This window comes from Mixia osmundae, assembly GCF_000708205.1.
Source record: "Mixia osmundae IAM 14324 unplaced genomic scaffold scaffold_15, whole genome shotgun sequence".
Taxonomy (NCBI): Eukaryota; Fungi; Basidiomycota; class Mixiomycetes; order Mixiales; family Mixiaceae; genus Mixia; species Mixia osmundae.
In genome coordinates, this window is record NW_014575549.1 from 198,434 (window position 1) to 215,477 (window position 17,044).

At 55.6% G+C, this 17,044-nt stretch overlaps 7 protein-coding genes across 7 annotated transcripts; 4 read left to right on the top strand and 3 right to left on the bottom strand.

The window, feature by feature from the left end:
- Positions 1–20: 20 nt before the first annotated feature.
- On the bottom strand, positions 21–1,437 carry L969DRAFT_106061 (uncharacterized protein). Its single transcript, XM_014709484.1, has 7 exons — positions 1,039–1,437; positions 660–979; positions 533–606; positions 407–474; positions 271–354; positions 169–215; positions 21–116 (listed from the first exon to the last, which is right to left on the bottom strand). Exons 1-7 carry the CDS (start codon positions 1,102–1,104, stop codon positions 32–34), a joined length of 744 nt encoding a protein of 247 aa, XP_014564970.1. The 5' UTR covers positions 1,105–1,437; the 3' UTR covers positions 21–31.
- Positions 1,182–1,872, top strand: L969DRAFT_97426 (uncharacterized protein; the record flags this gene model as incomplete). The annotated part of the gene is made up of 3 exons (XM_014709485.1): positions 1,182–1,376; positions 1,430–1,529; positions 1,589–1,872. The coding sequence occupies 3 exons, from the start codon at positions 1,182–1,184 to the stop codon at positions 1,870–1,872; spliced, it is 579 nt and encodes a 192-aa protein (XP_014564971.1).
- Positions 1,668–6,434, bottom strand: L969DRAFT_91059 (uncharacterized protein). Its single transcript, XM_014709486.1, has 4 exons — positions 6,292–6,434; positions 5,985–6,237; positions 2,232–5,930; positions 1,668–2,182 (listed from the first exon to the last, which is right to left on the bottom strand). The coding sequence occupies exons 2-4, from the start codon at positions 6,222–6,224 to the stop codon at positions 1,904–1,906; spliced, it is 4,218 nt and encodes a 1,405-aa protein (XP_014564972.1). The 5' UTR covers positions 6,225–6,237; positions 6,292–6,434; the 3' UTR covers positions 1,668–1,903.
- An 11-nt stretch (positions 6,435–6,445) lies between these two features.
- Positions 6,446–11,016, top strand: L969DRAFT_91060 (uncharacterized protein). The gene is made up of 3 exons (XM_014709487.1): positions 6,446–8,336; positions 8,387–10,525; positions 10,573–11,016. Exons 1-3 carry the CDS (start codon positions 6,529–6,531, stop codon positions 10,907–10,909), a joined length of 4,284 nt encoding a protein of 1,427 aa, XP_014564973.1. The 5' UTR covers positions 6,446–6,528; the 3' UTR covers positions 10,910–11,016.
- Positions 10,954–11,880, bottom strand: L969DRAFT_97429 (uncharacterized protein; the record flags this gene model as incomplete). Its single annotated transcript, XM_014709488.1, has 3 exons — positions 10,954–11,015; positions 11,063–11,259; positions 11,312–11,880. 3 exons carry the CDS (start codon positions 11,878–11,880, stop codon positions 10,954–10,956), a joined length of 828 nt encoding a protein of 275 aa, XP_014564974.1.
- Positions 11,881–12,054: 174 nt separating this feature from the next.
- Positions 12,055–15,971, top strand: L969DRAFT_20437 (uncharacterized protein; the record flags this gene model as incomplete). Its single annotated transcript, XM_014709387.1, has 5 exons — positions 12,055–12,206; positions 12,257–12,386; positions 12,451–13,450; positions 13,500–15,201; positions 15,254–15,971. The coding sequence occupies 5 exons, from the start codon at positions 12,055–12,057 to the stop codon at positions 15,969–15,971; spliced, it is 3,702 nt and encodes a 1,233-aa protein (XP_014564873.1).
- Positions 15,972–16,756: 785 nt separating this feature from the next.
- On the top strand, positions 16,757–16,937 carry L969DRAFT_91063 (uncharacterized protein). The gene has a single exon (XM_014709489.1). It carries the CDS (start codon positions 16,767–16,769, stop codon positions 16,920–16,922), a length of 156 nt encoding a protein of 51 aa, XP_014564975.1. The 5' UTR covers positions 16,757–16,766; the 3' UTR covers positions 16,923–16,937.
- The last annotated feature ends 107 nt before the right edge of the window (positions 16,938–17,044 follow it).

The following is a 17,044-nucleotide window of genomic DNA, read 5'->3' on the forward strand; positions in this document are numbered from 1 at the left end:
ACGCGACGACGATATGAGCACATGCTGCATCTCAGTTGGACAGGTAGTCTTTGACCTCCGCCTCGGACAGCTTGCGGAATGTCGGTACTGTCCCTGCCTGACTCGCTTCGGCCGCTCTGTGTGTCCAAGCTGAGTGGATTGTGACGGGCAAGATGGCGTGCCACTCACGAGCCAATGATGCCAATCTCGACTGTCTTCTCAGACATCTCGCCCTCCTGGATCGGAGACAGGTCATCAGATGCGAGGCTAGGCTGCGCGGCTGAGGCTCACAAAGCCTTCTTTGAGTGTCAGCAGCGCGGTCGTAATCGCATCGTCGAGCTGCATCGAATCTTGATATCGCTTCTCGAGGTAGACCTGGCCTGACACGTCAGCGTTGAGGCCTGTCGAGTTCCTGCAGAAATCTCGCCTTTGCATTGTTCTGGTTCTTGCCGATCGCACTCGCCTTCCAGGCAAAGAAGCTCCCACTGGGATCGACTGTTGGGTGACGCGTCAGTCTTGAGGGCTCACGATGGACTTGTCTGGCATAGCTTGCCTTGCCATAGCGTATGCCCTCTTGCTGCGTCGTAGCCTGCGACCAGTAGACTCACGCCGAATGGTCGTACACCTCTGCGCCTCGTCAGCGGCCTGGCCAACGTCGAGTGATCAATCGTGTCACTGACCCTGATTGCGTGGCTTCTTGCATGATCGTCGCAATCTCTTGTACCATGACCCGTACCGGGCTGTACTCGCCGTAGATCTTCCAGTACGCCTGAGCGCTCTTCCTCGCCTTGGTGACGAGCAGTCTGAAATCAGGGCCCATGCCAGAGTAGACGATCCCGATGTTTGGGCAGATCAGTGAGACTTTCTCGATCATGCTGTCGTCTACGAGCACAGAGGCAGGCTTCTTCTCTGTCGCTATCACTACGCCGTTGGCTGCCTTGATGCCGAGCGATGTCGTGCCTGCCTGGACTGCTGCAAGTGCGTGCTCGATTTGTACCAACTGCGCGGCTCTTGTCCGCTTCAGTTTCGCTTCTCACGCAGGACGGACGCTCCACTCGCCTTGCCGGACGGACTGAATGTCGTCAGAGAGAAGCTGTACGCTCCTCCGCCTCCCGGTGCGGCCATTCTGTGGCTAAGCTGTCGCAGCACTCGGCGCGCGCGCAGCTCGTCCGCGTCATTGGACGATCGACTGACCTGCTGCAATGCTCAGATCAAGGCCAGCCACCGCGCTCACACGGCAGACAGCAGGATGTACATGCAGTCGATCGCGTCCGAGCATGACAAAGCCGTTCGTCAGTGCATTCGCAACAGCATCAGCCGGTCCATCCTCATCATCGACCCCTCATCCTCCTCGAGCGAGACGCTTCAACGACACGGTCGAGCTGCCAAGGGTCCAAGTGAGACTTGTCCGCGTGCCAGCTCACCTCCTTGTTGACCGCGCGCATCGCAGTCACGCTTTCCAGTCTATGCCGGCTTCGCGATCGTCTTTGTTTCCTCATGGGTCGCCTTTGTCATGTATGCGATGAATGCCGAAAAGGCAGCTTCATCGGGCACGCTTCATCTCTGCTCGAAAGCTTGCCTGGAATCTGAATGGCCAGCCGCTGCACAGTGGTACGAACGCTCAGTTTCAACCTCAAGACGTCGCCAGACGTCAGGGCCGCCCTCGGAGACGATGTCAGGCCTGTCAACAGCATCTTCGGCGAACCTTGGATTTCAGGTAACATTGGACTCCTCAGCGGATCTGTCGACATACATTTCCGCGTCCAGGGCAGCCGGGACGGAGGGACGGCTTACTTTACTTCAATCAGACGCACACAGTCGTCACCCTTTGAGATCCTCACGTGGAAGATCATCAAAGACTCGGGAGAGGTCATCCAATTGATACAACAGTAGTGATGTTGACATACATAAACTTCTGCATGCCTCATTGTTCGAGTTCGTCTGCGATCGCCTGGAAAACCAGAGGCGGGTAGCCGCGCTGACGAGCGAGCTCAACCATCTCGACAGCACGCGAGCGCTCGCCAGCTTCGAGTTCGGCTCGCACAGCGGCCTGGTAGGTTGATGGCTCGCGGAATGTCGTGCTGGTCTGTGCAGGACGAGCTTCGGCAGAACGGTTGGGGTGCCCTGCCACCCCTGTCGGCGGATCGCAAAGACCTTCAAAGACTGCTCTTGCTTGAGCAATCTGTCCAGCAGATGCGTACAGCTAGCCAACAAATGTCAGTGACGCTCGGCATGAGCAGCGAAAGGCTGACCTTGATGAGCTTATTGGCTATGTAAGCGGTCACCGGCACGCCCTCTGATCGCATCATCTGAGCAAATCGTTCGACGAGGTCGTAGCGTTGATGTGCCTGAAGCACCTCGAACAGAGTCTCGTAAACGAGCTCATCGCGCACATCCGCTACGCGACGTCGCCCAAGCGAGGGATGCGATGCTATGCTTTCGAACGTTTCGACTGCCTTATCCAGGTCGTTTTGAGCGATACCGTAGCCTCTTATAAGCGCCGTCCAGTGGATCGGTTGTACGCCGTAGCCCCCTGGAGCACAGAGCTCGTCGAAGATGCGCAATGCAGCCTGATTGTCAAAGGGCTGCAGGCCCGCGTGAATATCAATCATCAGTCGGTAAGTATGAGCCGTTGGCCTGAGACGAGCATTCAAAAGGCAATCGAGATACTGCACTGCGCGTTGCCGATCCGATTTGCCGATAAAATGCTGCATCAGTGAATTCAGAGGCGGCACGGCAGCTTTGTAGTGGCTGAGCGACGTCATCTCATCGTAGAGCTCGAGAGCACCTTCCTCGTCGCCCGCTCGGAGTTTGCCCGCGATAAGACTGCCATACGTCACATGGGTTGGGCGGAGACCGGCGGCTTTCATCTCCTCCAGTAATCTAGATGCCACGCCGATCCGCTTTGCCTTTGCTGATTTTGAGATGACGTTATTGTAAAGGAATGCGTTGGGCACACACCCAGCGGCCTTGGCCTCTTCGAAGATAGCTAGAGCAACCCGAGCATCATCTGTCGTACTGTGGGCGTGCTGAATCAGCAGGGCGTAAGCGTCTGCGCTCGGTCGAAGTCCTTCTCGATAAAGCCTGTCGCGATGGAGGATGGCATCGTCTATATGTCCGGTGCTCGCGAGAGCTATGATCATGCCACTCTCCAGTGATTGCCATAGCTCGATCATCGTCTGATGCGGCAGTGTCACATCAGACAAAAGCTCGTATGTCTGCAGATACAGCTCGCGCAAGGGCATGTCAGCCACCTTGTAGCGGCTCGCGCCCGCGCCCAGAGAGTCGATCAATTCGGTCATCGTTTGGACATAGGGCAGCTGTCCGCGGGCCAATGCGGTCTCATAGACTCGTAACGCGGAAAGCGATTGCCGAATCCTGCAGAGGTCGCCAATACGGTTCGACAAGTCACGGTTCGGCGGAGGAGCATCAGCCGCGCGTATCAGTCGCATCCTGGAGGATCTACAATCAGCGTGTGCAGGAGGCGGCAATTCTCGCCGCTCCGCCAAGCTTGGCGCGGCCACGGTTCCGACCGAGGAAGGCAAAGTGGAGGTTGGTGAACCTGTAGAAGGAGACGAGCTGACTGCGATGGTCGAGCTGCCATCTAACGTCTTAGATATGCCGGAGAGGATGCCAGCACGAGCGACCGGGTCAGACAAATCTCTTTTGAGTGATTCCGCGGAAAGTGTAATTTGGAGCGCATCTTGCGACGCAAGCAGGTTGGTCGCGATCGAGGCCGTATCGATTGACTGGTCATTTTCCAGAGCTGTGAGATGCGCCGCAAGGAGAAGAGCAACCTCACGCTGGCCGAGGCTGCTGTGCTCGTGCAGGTGAATTGCGCTTACAGCTGCTATATTTCTAGCAATGTCCGACGAATCCGGCGAAGCACGAACGACGTCATAGAGCATCGCTAGGGCCGACGGCGAGGCCGTGTAAGGCAACGCGCGCGTCGCGTCGGAGATGACAGCGAAGACTTGTTCGGGTGTGGAAGCGGCTGTCCAGTACGAAACTACATTGGCAAGCAGCTGTTCCGAGTCGGGGACCAAGACGAGGGCTCGTAAGATTGCGACCGCACTATTCTGCCTGGCATCGCGAACGAGAGCGAGGATGACAGCGCTTGTCGGCCGAGCCGTCGCTATTACGACCTCTTGCCATAATTGCATGGCAAGCGTCATAATCTCCGCACGCTCATGACGGGGAGTCGTGTCTTGCAGTGCATAAGCAGCTGAAAAGGCGATCACGTCGGCAGCAAGGGCAAAGCGCGTGTCATGCTTGACTAAGCCATGATCCCATTCGGGAGTGTTGACATTGTACGAGTACAGCTCGAACACATACTTGAGGCTTGCCAGAGTATGTTGCTGAATTGGCAGAGTCAAAATCTGTTCGACTATATAGTTTCGGACCGTGCGATCTCGAGATGGCGACATGAGTCCGAATGAATTGAACTGTGAGACACGTTGCTTAGCTGCATCGATCTTCCCGTCTCCAACAAGCGTCTTGGTAATAGCAGCGAGCATGCGACTTGCGCCTTGCAAGCGATCCACGGCTGCCACGGCGGCACTGCTCAGTGCAGCATCAAATCGGGACAAGCCCTCTGCCAGGTTGCCGTGACGGAGATGATAATCGATGAGAGAGGCATGCATGAGCTCGAATTCGTAATGCGCTAAACGCGCGCGATTATTCTGCGTTTTGGGATTCACAAGCTCATGTGAGGAGACGACGAGCTGGCATTCGTCAAACGCCTTGCGACTTGCGTCGGCTCCCGCCATGTCGTCGGCTCGCGTCTGAGCAGCTGCTAAGTAGGCATATAGTTTTTTCGAGGCAGGCGCAGCCTTGCCAGGCCCGAAAATGTCGAGCGCGCGGTAAGCAATGTCGAGCCGGTCTTCCCTGCAGGCAAGACAGAACACCTCTTCGAGGGCGTGAGGCTGAATGTTACTGGCATGGCCAGCAAGCGCCTCGATGAGCTTGAAAGCTGACTCGAGCTCGTCGTTGTGATCCAGTCGGGCATATTCTGCTTGCCGAGCATCCAGCGTGGCCGAGTCGACAAGGTTGGCTTCAAGCCTAAGCTGCTTTGCAAGAACCGTTCTGACGTTCCGCCGCAGATTAGCGGCTCGGATGTACGCCGTGATAGCATATGCAAAAGCACGATAGCTTGGCTGTAATTGATATTCAAGCATGCTTTGAAATATGCTTATGGACTCGGCTGGCTTATCCGGCAGTAAACGAGAGTAGGCGATGAGCAAACGCTCGTGTATAGCCGGATGATACATCGCCCGATCGACCATGTAGCTCTGACATATCTTCTCGATCGAGCCAGGATCTGGATGCTCATAGTCGTCGGCTCGAGCGAGAGCGGCGCTGATTCGGGTTTGCTCGGTAGACATTTGCAGACGTGTATCAGATAGGAGATCGGAACTGGATCGACGGCGCTCAGCAGTCCGTCGCCTCGGCCTTTGACCAACGGTCGAAGCTCTGCGGGTAAGCGCCGGCGGAAGCTCATTTGCAGGATGATCCTCATTTGCATACGCGGTCGTCGAATTCCGTCGACGTTGCTGTCGTGATGGCTCGGCGAGCATGTCCGGCCATGGCGTGCGTGTGCTTGAGCCGGGAATTATCGTCGGCTGAGCAAGCTCAGTCAGAGCAGACCGAGGTGTCTGCGTATCTGATTTGGCGGAGTCCGGATGGATAACGGTACGAAGTCGATCGTGCAGCAATCGAGAGACTTGTATGTCCGTTGCTGCAAGATCGCCGGCATTTGACTGCTGTCGTTGCGACGTGGATGCCAAGAGGCTTTTCGGGCGAATGGGACGCCATACCGTCTGCTGACCTGTCGAACGCCAGATGAGATTATCTATCCGCTGCTGCTGGCACTCTTCACGCTCGTCGTCCGAGCGGCCAGTCTCTTGACTGCTTGAAGAGGCCGACGTGGGCTGATTTGCAAGCTTTCCATGCTGTCGAAAAAGGCAGCGATCAGCGACTACAAACTGACTCAGACGAGCACATACGTTGTACGAGAACGTTCGCGAGCCTGCGTGCCACTTTGCACCTCCTGCGCCTCCGCTCGCGCCGCCAGTAGTCTGACTGCCCAAGCTCGATGAGCTGCTAGAGGCGTTGGTAGGACCAGCCGTCGTGGTACTGTTGCCCAGGTTTAGCGCCGACTTGAGCGCTTGGAATTGTTGGTGCGAGCGGTTTGCTAGATGGGCTAGCTTCCATGGCGATGCGCTGATCGCCGCTTTATACAGCATCCTGTCAAGTATTCTGCAAGAGAGCGCGGGTCAGCCTTCGCTCGGAGCCTGCACCACCTTGTCTTACCAGAAGCAAGATGCTCAGAGTCTATGTGTCGCCCATTGCCGCTGTTCGCGGCAGAGGATAGACCTGGAAGCCTGTGCCAACTTTTTTGATCGGTATGAAGGCACGGCACGGAGATATTCGGCCAAGTCGCGACGCAAGCGCCCGGCCGATCCCTGGACGACGTGGCAGTCCAGTCAGCGTGACGGGTAGAGCGAGCGAGGTCACTCCGAGGTAAGTTGCGCGATAGACTCGAGCGCCATGGTAGCGCCTGGTGATATGCGCCGAGAGCTCTCGGGCTCGACGGCTGCTCCTCTGACCAGGCGGTCCTCGGCTAGCTCGTCCACGACCAAAGTAGGGAGTGACTATTCCAAAGATGGCTACAGCTCGCTCTCCGGCAAGGCAGCGTCTGCCAAGAATCCCTCAACCTTCTGCCGTTGGGTCACGCGAGCGAATCAGCAGGCCGCGCCAGGATCGATCACCGGCCTCGGACGGTCATACAGTGTCGCAGATGACCCGGACCATCACTTCTTCCAGCGCGGTCTCGGCAGGCTCGACGACGGCGAGTCCGATTATGAGGACGACGACGATGAGGAGTTTGGTCTCGTCGATCTCGGCTATGACGACGGCATGCCCGTCCACGCGAACAACAACCTGAATGCGTTTCCGACAGGTCAAGACAAGGCGCCAGAGGACGAGGAGGTTGGCGCAGAGCTCAAGTTTGCCCAACTCGCGCAATGCATCTACTCTCGCCCTAATCAGTCTTTCGACATTCGACGTGGCTCCACCGGGCTCGAGACGCAGGATGACCAGCAGGGAACTGATCCTGAGAATCTTAGCGAGACCGAATCCGACGAGACGGACGCGAGTCTCAACGACGCTGCCGAGCGGTACGAATGGCAACACCTGCTCGGCCATGTGCTCGAGGGAGAGGTACTCAAATCTGAGAAGTCCCGCATACAGTCTAAGCTGGCCGACCAATCGGAAGACGTGGACAAGGAGAAGGAACGCATCGCAGATGAAATATGGCTCAAATTCAGAGCTCATGTTCGGGGTCGATCCATCGAGCAGGAGCTCGCGTACCTATCCGAAGCGCGTCTACAGATTGACGAGGTCACTGCGGACTGCCTCAGCTTCCGAGTCAGCGACATGCCTGGCTCAGATCCGGATCGACAAGTGGAAGCCTTCATCCGTCGTCTGGATTGGTGCGAGTCACTCTACCCTAGCATACGTCGACTGCAAGAGGCGAAAGCAGTGCCAGATCAGGTCCACCAGCGTGTCGATGCCTTGCTGAGTTGGCGCTCCATTTCGACACGGCTCAAGACTCAGATCCGCATCCTTCAGCGCTGGACAGGCAATGAACGCCTTGAAGTCACGCGACCCCGGAGACAAGCTCACGACGGCACAGAGTTTAGCCCAACGGGTAGCATGAGCATACCAGATACTTCCGTGGACTCTGATCGCAAGAAGATCATCGACACTTCTACCTTTGTCGAGCGACTGCTCAAAGAAGACTCACTCACCAAAACCTTTGGCACACGCACACTTCAGCTGCATAACAGTCTGGTGACAGCAGCCCGAACGACGCTTGTAGCGCATCACGAGCTGATCGTCGAGATGAATCTGCCATCCTTCATGGAAGACCTCGTCACCGTTGCTGCATTTCCTGCTTCACTGATATATGAAGCGCTACGTTTGCGACTGGAATACGTGCAAAAAGTCAATTTCAACGACAACCCTTCGATCGTCTTGATCGATCAAATCACAGACGGCTTCAGGACTTCGCTAACGCTCGCCTGTCAGATCAAGCAGCTCTACATTGCCAGCTCGCAACCCTTGCCAGAGATCGGCTGGAAGTTGCCTGATCTCGAGAAAATTTACGACGAGACCTTGTTAGAGACACTCCGATTCTTCTGCAAGCTGCTCCATTGGAAGCTCAAGTCCGAATCAAAGTCGATGTATCTCAAGGAGACGGAAATCGTGGAGGGCGAATGGAAATTTCTCACTGATCTCAGTGGCTCGCTAGAGCAGATTCAGGGCGGTGATATGCTTGTTGCAGAGCATTTCAGGTCAGCCTGGAATCCAATCTTGACGGATCGTGCTAATGCCATACCTGCAGCATGTTGACACACCGACTTATGCAGCGCGTAGTCAGCTACTTCACAGAGCAGCTCGAAGTCTTACGCAGTCGGCCAATGACGGACACTGATATGACGCGCTGGTTCAGTCAGACCCTTGACAACGTTCGTGTGCGCCACATCAAGCTCATGCGATTCGGTCGCTCGATGCTCCAGAGATTCACCAACAGCTCTGAATACTACCTGGACGCAGTCGATGTCAAGCTGTTCATCAATGCGCTCACAGAGACAGACCATTTCTTCGTCTACACTGGTGTCTTTGAGGCTCAAGGCATCTACATCGTTGCCACACCATCCCTGCAAGACCGACCGGATATGGTTCGGCGTATCTTAACGCGCTGCTTCAGCGTCATCAGTGCATCAGAGTCTGCCGCTTTGACGCCGGAAGGCGATGAGTATGCTGACTCACTGCCTGCCGGCCCAGCCTACATCCTACTGCTCACGCCGCGCGATCCCTTCCTTTGGTCCGGCCGAGTGATGAATCTCGAAATCAACAAGCTCGATTTGGATCTACCAGAGCGCCGCGTACGTCTCGTATGCGACGGCAGACCGGAGAGCCTGTTCCAGGCTCGCCTGCATCTGCTCGAGCAATTTCCGATCTTCCGGTCACAGGTTGCTTGCGAGCGCATGGCTCATCTTGCAAATGTCAACCGCGAGCTCAAGAAAATCCGGATGGCCGGGGCAAAGCTCGTGTCCGGCATCGTCACCGCCGTCGACCGTGTTCGTGAGGTGACGAAGCATACAGAGGGTCAAGAAATCTTGCTGGCGAACTATTTCTCATTCGCTGCCGATCTCGGTCAGCGCTCTGTGCGCAACATGGAGCCTCGCTTCAAGGCGAAACTCATTCCGCAGCTAATCGAGCTGGCCATCAAATGGGTTGCCTTCATTTCAGCCGATTGCACGCCATCCGATAGCAGAACGTTCAAGTGGGCGGTGCAGGCGCTCGAGTTCGCGATGACAATGACACGCGGCGACAATATTCTGCGCTTGGACACGGATGATTTTGCTCGACTGAGAAGCGACGTCGCCAACTGCATGACGCTGCTCATCTCGCACTTTGATATCCTTGGAGCCAGATCAAGCTTCGAGATCAAGAAAGACAAAGAGAAGGAGTCCGCGGCGAGCGAGGAGATGAAAGCTCAGATGCGCGAGAGATTGCTTCGATTGAAGACTATGGCAGCGAAGTGTGAGCTGACGAATTCGAAAGATGCCCTACGCGATGCCGGTTACCGATCGCTCTTCGAATCGATGCACATCGTCGCTGACCGGTGGGCCGAGAATGCCCGCGAGCTCGACGAACAACGGCAGGCGGTTGACAGTGAGATGCGCATGATCGGTCATGTGCTCGACAAGAACCGTGCAGAAGATCGCGGCCTACTATTTCTTGCCGCTTCAGCTTCGAATATCTCCATTCGATGGCAACAAGGCCGGTACATTGGAGGTGGTACCTTTGGGTCTGTCTATGTGGCAGTTAACCTCGAATCCGGAGATCTCATGGCGGTGAAGGAAATACGCTTTCAGGATCTGGCGTCTGCACCTACGGTCATCAAGCAGATTAGAGACGAAATGCTGGTCATGGAGATGCTGAAGCATCCCAATATCGTCGAATACTACGGGATTGAGGTCCATCGCGACAAGGTCTTCATCTTTGAAGAGCTCTGCCAAGGTGGCTCCCTGGCAACGTTGCTCGAGCATGGTCGGATCGAGGACGAAAGCATCATCCAAATCTATACGTATCAGATGCTGGATGGCCTCATGTATCTACACACCAAGAACATCGTGCACCGCGACATCAAGCCGGACAATGTCCTGCTCGACAAGGCCGGCGTCATCAAGCTCGTCGATTTTGGTGCTGCAAAGGTGCTTGCTCAGAATCAAAAGACGATGGCAGCTCGGTCCAGGGTTGTGAATCCCAATCCGACCGGACCTGGCGCCCTTGGACCTAACGGCATGCCCGAGCCCGGTCTGAACAGTCTGACAGGAACGCCCATGTGGATGTCTCCAGAAGTCATCAAGGGCGAGAATCGTGGTCGAAAGGGCGCGATGGATATCTGGGCGCTTGGTTGCGTCGTCCTGCAATGCGCGACTGGCAAGCTGCCATGGGACAAGCAGGATAACGAGTAAGTCTGCCGATATAGACGAGACAATCTGCTGACGTCTCCTGCAGATGGGCCATTATGTTCCAGATTGGCATTGCGACTAAGCATCCGCCATTGCCCGAGCCGCACGAATTATCCGAGCTTGGGATCAATTTCATCAAAGAGTGCCTCAATCTCGATCCCGAGAAGCGCGCTTCGGCTGCAGAGTTGATGCAGCATCCATGGATGCGGCAATTCGAGGCCGAAACTGGTCAAAGCTACGCGGACGAAGTAGGAGAATCAGAGGATGAGGAGTCACCACTGGCTCGGCGATCAAAACGAGCGGAAGCATCCGCCTTAGAGGTCGTCGGGGAAGAGGACGAGGAGTATGTCGATTCGTTGAGCGAGGAGCCTGCATTTTCCTAGGGCGGTACCACGGCGTGTAAAGGCATCTGTACATTGCACACAATTCATACGACACGGGCAAATTGCCGAGCTGGACCTCGTGTGCCTCTAGAGATTGCAATGTGTGCTGCTCGCATGTCAGAGAGTTCTTGCGCTGGCGTTCGAAACGCTCACCATGCTTCCGTTGACGGCCAGTTCCGCCAACTCGAGCCGACTTGGACGCGCTTGTCTTTGCGCGACTGGAGAGCAAGGATTTGCGCGAGAAGAGCCGGTTGCGGACGAAGTTTTCTGCTTGTTTCGGCGGCAGCGAGCTGCCCGCGAGCGGTCTGTTGAGACTCGGGTCATCTGGCAAGTGCTGAACGCGGATATCGCTACACGAGGGCGTGCATTAGCGTATAAGACTTATGAGCAGACGGGACTTGCCCGACTTGGCGCGCATCGGGTCGAAGCAGGGGAGGCTGTGGTTTCCGGTCGACGGCTTTGATCTTCTGCTGACGCCGCTGCTTGGCCTGTATCGCTTGCTTTGATTGCCGCGCGGCTTCGTGCGCTTTTGCAGCAGCCGCAAACAGGCTGGGATCGAGCTGTTCGGACTTGCGAGACCGAGAAGCCTTCGTGGACACTGCGTCGACATCCTGCGTGACTAGCCTGCGCTTTTTCGACGCCGCTGCGGCTTGCTTCAGGCGAGCATCACGAGCCCTGTTGGCCTCCTTTCGCTGTTCCTTTGCTAGCGCCGAGGCAGCAGCGTCTGCCTCTGCACGAGCTTCTTCTATAGACCGGTTGCGAGCAGAGAAGACAGTCTCGGGCGGAGCATCTTCGTCGTCGTCGTCGTCCGAGATATCAGGAGCAGCATCGTTGAGACTGGAAAGTCTTTCCTGGGTCTGCAGTGAAGTGGACGCAACCGGGCTGCCGTCATCGTCAGTGAACTTGAGATGCTTAGGCGCCGTCTCTGCCTTGCTGCGTGCGCTTGAGGTCGATCTCAGCGTGCGAGGCATGTTGAAGAGCGACGGCCTGCGCCAAAAATCTCTCGACGACGGCGAATCTCAAAAGGCTGACAACGACGACGACGACGACGACGACTGGGACGGCCTCTCGTTGATCGCCGCCCTCCATAGACGTGCGGGTAGAGGTACAGACACTCGACGGATTGGCGACAAGCAGGCCCGACCATGTCGAGCAGCTCAGCACCGACGATACGATCGAGTGAGATCAAGCAATTGACGCTTCATAGAGGCTTGCCGAGCCTGCTTCACATCTATGTCCTGCCCTTTCTCGCCGCCTATCCGTATGCGATACACATCTACACGAACAGGCCAGTGCTGTGTGCATCTCTGGATGCGCAGGAGCTTAAGCTGCTCTTGGCTTGCGCAGATATGATCAGGTCCTGGGCGATCAGGCGAACACCTTTCTGCTCTGTCTAGTGCTCTTCGGGAGCCATGCGCTCAGCTTCCTGTCGACGAGATGGTCTACAGGCATTCGTGCACGAACAACAGCCTATCCTGTCCGTCGCTCAGTGAAGCTACTGCAAACGCTCGCGCTGACGTGGCACGGTCTTTGCTCTTCAGGCATCCAGCGTGCAGTCAGCCGAGATCGTCAGAGTCATCCCTCACTTGCACCGTGGTCCCGGCGAGCTGTGCAAGCTGCTGAGATCCCGCAGACCGGATGGATCGCAACAGATTTACTTTGTCTATCAGCGCGACAAGTTTACCTACGATCCTCAGTCGCATTGCTTCGTGCCCCTGGAGTATCCTTGTGACGTCGACAAAGAGCTGTCCGGATTCCAGAGTTCGCATGGCATCGATGCACAAGACAAGCTGGACGCTGCACAGGCAGACTATGGCAAGAACATCTTTGACATCCCCGTGCCGACATTCAGAGAGCTCTTTGCCGAGCACGCCGTCGCACCCTTCTTTGTCTTTCAGCTGTTCTGCGTCGGTCTCTGGTGCTTAGACGAGTACTGGTACTACAGCATCTTCACGCTCTTTATGCTCGTCGTCTTTGAATGCACCACCGTCTTTCAGCGGCAGAAGACCCTGGGCGAGTTTCGGACGATGTCCATCAAACCGTACAACGTCTACGTGCGACGGCTGACCAGATGGGTCGAGATCGCATCAGACGAACTTCTGCCTGGTGATCTCGTGTCTATAGTCAGATCGAAGGCCGACTCGGGCTCGCCCGCCGATCTGCTGCTCCTTGCAGGCTCTTGCATCGTCAACGAAGCCATGCTGTCCGGAGAGTCAACGCCGCTGCTCAAAGAGTCTATCGAGCTCCGGCCCGGCTCAGACGTGCTTGACATCCAAGGCGCGGATCGCAACAGCGTACTCTTTGGCGGTACGAAGATCCTGCAAGCTACGAGTCCAGACGAGCGACAGGATCTCAAAGCGCCAGACGGCGGATGTCTTGCCCTCGTTCTCCGGACCGGCTTCGGCACTTCACAGGGTCAGCTCATTCGCACTATGGTCTTTTCGACCGAGACCGTGTCTGCCAACAATTTCGAGAGCTTCATGTTCATTGCGTTTTTGCTGGTCTTTGCCATTGCTGCCAGTGCTTACGTCTGGATCAAAGGTGCGCTCATGCGCTCCGAGACAGATTGATTGCTGACTTGAAGACGTAGGTGTCGAGATGCAGCGTCCCCGCATGAAGCTACTGCTCGACTGTGTCATCATCATCACTTCAGTGGTACCACCGGAGCTACCGATGGAGCTCTCACTTGCAGTCAATGCCTCACTTGTCGCGCTGTCCAAGTATGCCATCTTCTGCACAGAGCCATTCCGCATTCCGTTCGCGGGACGAGTGGACGTCTGCTGTTTCGACAAGACTGGCACCATCACCGGCGAGAACCTCGTCGTCGAAGGCGTAGCTGGCACAGTCGCTGATAACTCCCGCTCGCTCGTTGCTGTTGGAGAAACATCCTACGAGACCACGCTCACCCTTGCGTCGGCACATGCGCTAGTGTTGCTCGACGATGGTATCGTGGGTGATCCGATGGAGAAGACCACGCTTGATGCACTTAGATGGAAGGTGTCCAAGGGCGATCAGATCTCGCCGCAAGAGAAGGACGCGCGTCACAGAGCTGTACTCAATGTCAAGCGTCGCTATCAGTTCTCTTCGGCGCTCAAACGCATGTCGACTGTCTCGACTCTGGACGTAAAAGGCTCTCGTAAGACTTTCGTCGCCGTCAAGGGCGCGCCAGAGACTCTACGTACGATGTACAGCAGCGTACCGGCAGACTACGAGGCCACCTACAAATGGTTTGCCCAGCGAGGCAGTCGAGTCCTTGCGCTTGGCTACAAATGGATCGATGGCGTGTCAGAGAGTCAAGTCAGGACACTGGACAGAGAGCGGGTCGAATCTTCTTTGATCTTTGCCGGCTTCCTTGTGTTCCATTGTCCGCTCAAAGCAGATGCAGTCTCGACGCTCAAGGCTCTCAATGATTCGTCTCACCGATGCATCATGATCACCGGCGACAATCCATTGACGGCAGTTCATGTGGCCAGAGACGTCGAGATCGTGGATCGCGATGTGCTGATATTAGATCTCAAGGAAGGTGCAGCTGGGCAAGACGACTTTGTCTGGCGGATGCCCGACGAATCAAAGATCATTCCGGTCGACATCGAAGCGCCAATAGAGCAAGATGTGCTCGACAATTATGATCTCTGCATGACCGGCACGGCTCTCAAAGCCTTTGCTGAGCGTCCCGCTTGGCAGCAACTCGTCCAGCATGTCTGGGTCTATGCTCGCGTATCACCAGCGCAGAAAGAGTTTATATTGACCTCCCTCAAAAATCTCGGTTTCGTTACGCTGATGGCAGGTGACGGAACAAACGATGTCGGCGCGTTGAAGCAAGCCAACATCGGTGTCGCGCTGCTTGACGGATCGCCGGAGGATTTGCAAAAGATTGCTGAGCATCAACGAACCGAGCGTCTGCGCAAGGTTTACGAGACGCAGCTCAATCTCTCTATGCGATGGGGTCAGCCGCCACCGCCTGTGCCTGCGGTCGTTGCCGCAGCCTTCCCAGACCTCGTCAATGCGCAGAAGGAGCAGCGCGCAAAGTATGACGCAGAGCGCACGCGCAACCCTGGCAAGCGCCCTGCCTTTGATTTGAGCGCTTTGACCGGCAAGATGGCCGACATCGATGATGAGGAAGGCCCGCCTCAGATAAAGCTGGGCGATGCATCTGTCGCCGCCCCCTTCACTTCTAAGCTATCCAACGTTGTCGCTGTAGCCAATATCATCCGACAAGGAAGATGTACTCTCGTTGCGACCGTGCAAATGTACAAGATCCTCGCCCTGAACTGTCTCATCTCTGCTTATGCGTGTGTTAACGGCTCCTTGCTGCGCCTATATTTGTGCTGACCATCAAGTCAGGCTTTCGGTTCAATATTTGGACGGCATCAAGGCCGGCGACTACCAGGTCACGGTACAAGGCATACTGATGAGTATCTGCTTCATGTGTATCTCGCGCGCCAAGCCAGTGGACGGCTTGTCGAAGAAGCGACCGCTTGGCAATATTTTCAACTTCTATGTTGCTATGACGGTCCTCTTGCAATTCGCAGTCCACATTGCTGCGCTAGTATACATTACCAGCGTCTGCAAGGGCATCGAGCCTCACTATCAGAAGGTTGATCTGGAAGCCAAGTTCGAGCCAAATCTGCTCAACTCTGCTATCTACCTTCTGTCGCTGTCTCAGCAGATCTCAACATTTGTATTCAATTTCGAAGGCCGCCCATTCAGAGAAGACATCTCGGAAAACTCGGCGCTATATTATGGCCTGCTCGGTGTGGCAGCAGTGGCTGTCAATGGCGCAACGAATTTTCAGGAAGATGTCAACAAATGGCTTCAACTGACCGACATGACGCTCGAATTCCGCTTGAAGCTCATCCTCACGATGGCATTAGACTTTGGAATTGCCTACCTGATGGAGGTGCTGGCGAGGTACCTGTTCGTGTCAAACGCGCCGAAAGATCTCATCACTCGCGGTACAGAGAGGCGAGAGGCTCGCAGGGTCGAGGAGAAACGCCTGCTGGCGATCGAGCTCGCGCGAATCGACAGCGAGCAATTGCTCATAGAGAAGAAAGAGCTGTAGCCTGCATTGCATACGCAGATAGAGTCTGACAATTTGGAGATGCGTCTGATTGCCGGTGCGGACAAGAGGAAGGTGCGATTAGGATCGAGGCGAGTGCACAGCCACATCGTGGCCACAGCTCGGCCAGTGGTCCATATCCACGCTTGAGCTAGCTGCAAGGATATACCGACCATGGTCCCCACAGGGCCAGACGATGGTCGGTAGACAACTTTACTAATTTCTCGAGACAAGCCACGGCTATGGGAGTAGGGAATGCATGCATTGACAAGCCGGGGTGCGCGATTCGTCATCAGCGAGAGCAATGGCGAGAGAGATGCCGCGCAGGATTGTATCGACACTGATCTGCCGANTCGAATCTCCCGGGGTACGTATCATCCAGGTTTCCGTTAGCTTGCTCTGTCTGATGCAGACGATGCGAGGAAGATCGGTGATGTCAATGAGGGTGAGAATGTATATTCAAGGTAGGCGATTGTCGATATGCAAGCGAGTCGGTGTCCAAGTCATGACGGGTCGAGAGATGGCCAGAGCAATGCATATGACCAGTAGTCTGACAATGAAGCTGATGAGTTAGCAAAGCGAGCGTGCTGTTGCGTCGGCGAAGACAGGAAGACAGATGATGATACTGAGCGAGTGCGCGCTAGTGCGCGCTAGGTCGTGTGTACAAATCGACGCGAATGAAGGTGATCTCAACTAAATCTGCGAGCAGAGCGAGATGTCGAAGAAAAGTCACGACAGAATATCTGGTGTAATCTGACTGACCAAAAATATTGGACAACTCATGAAGAGACGAGAGAGATGCAAATCGAATCGTCTGATCAGACTCACGAGAGGGACCGAAGGAATCGAATGCTTGGATTGAGGAGCGTCTGTGGCCGAGTAGGGTCGCGGCTAGTCAATCGAGCTGAATTCTTCCAGCGTGTGTTGCGATTTCGCAACAAGCTGAAGGCCTAGTTTACGTTTGCGAAAGCGTGACGGGGATGTAGAGGTGGATTGGATTGCCTATGGCCAGACTATAAGTGCAAGAAACCACCGAANGGGAGAACCGACTGTGANCGGCGCTGATCGATGATCAG

Bases quoted from the DNA above. Each gene is read 5' to 3' on its own strand.
- L969DRAFT_106061 (XM_014709484.1), bottom strand. From the start codon at position 1,104: ATGGCCGCACCGGGAGGCGGAGGAGCGTACAGCTTCTCTCTGACGACA. The intron at 475-532 runs GCAAGCTATGCC...GTCACCCAACAG, and splicing joins AGGGCATACGCTATGGCAAG to TCGATCCCAGTGGGAGCTTC. The intron at 355-406 runs GCGAGATTTCTG...GTGTCAGGCCAG, and splicing joins AGAACCAGAACAATGCAAAG to GTCTACCTCGAGAAGCGATA.
- L969DRAFT_91059 (XM_014709486.1), bottom strand. From the start codon at position 6,224: ATGCTGTATAAAGCGGCGATCAGCGCATCGCCATGGAAGCTAGCCCAT. The intron at 5,931-5,984 runs GTATGTGCTCGT...CTTTTTCGACAG, and splicing joins CGCGAACGTTCTCGTACAAC to CATGGAAAGCTTGCAAATCA. The intron at 2,183-2,231 runs GTCAGCCTTTCG...TTTGTTGGCTAG, and splicing joins TAGCCAATAAGCTCATCAAG to CTGTACGCATCTGCTGGACA.
- L969DRAFT_91060 (XM_014709487.1), top strand. From the start codon at position 6,529: ATGGTAGCGCCTGGTGATATGCGCCGAGAGCTCTCGGGCTCGACGGCT. The intron at 8,337-8,386 runs GTCAGCCTGGAA...CCATACCTGCAG, and splicing joins CTTGTTGCAGAGCATTTCAG to CATGTTGACACACCGACTTA. The intron at 10,526-10,572 runs GTAAGTCTGCCG...CGTCTCCTGCAG, and splicing joins TGGGACAAGCAGGATAACGA to ATGGGCCATTATGTTCCAGA.
- L969DRAFT_91063 (XM_014709489.1), top strand. From the start codon at position 16,767: ATGCAAATCGAATCGTCTGATCAGACTCACGAGAGGGACCGAAGGAAT.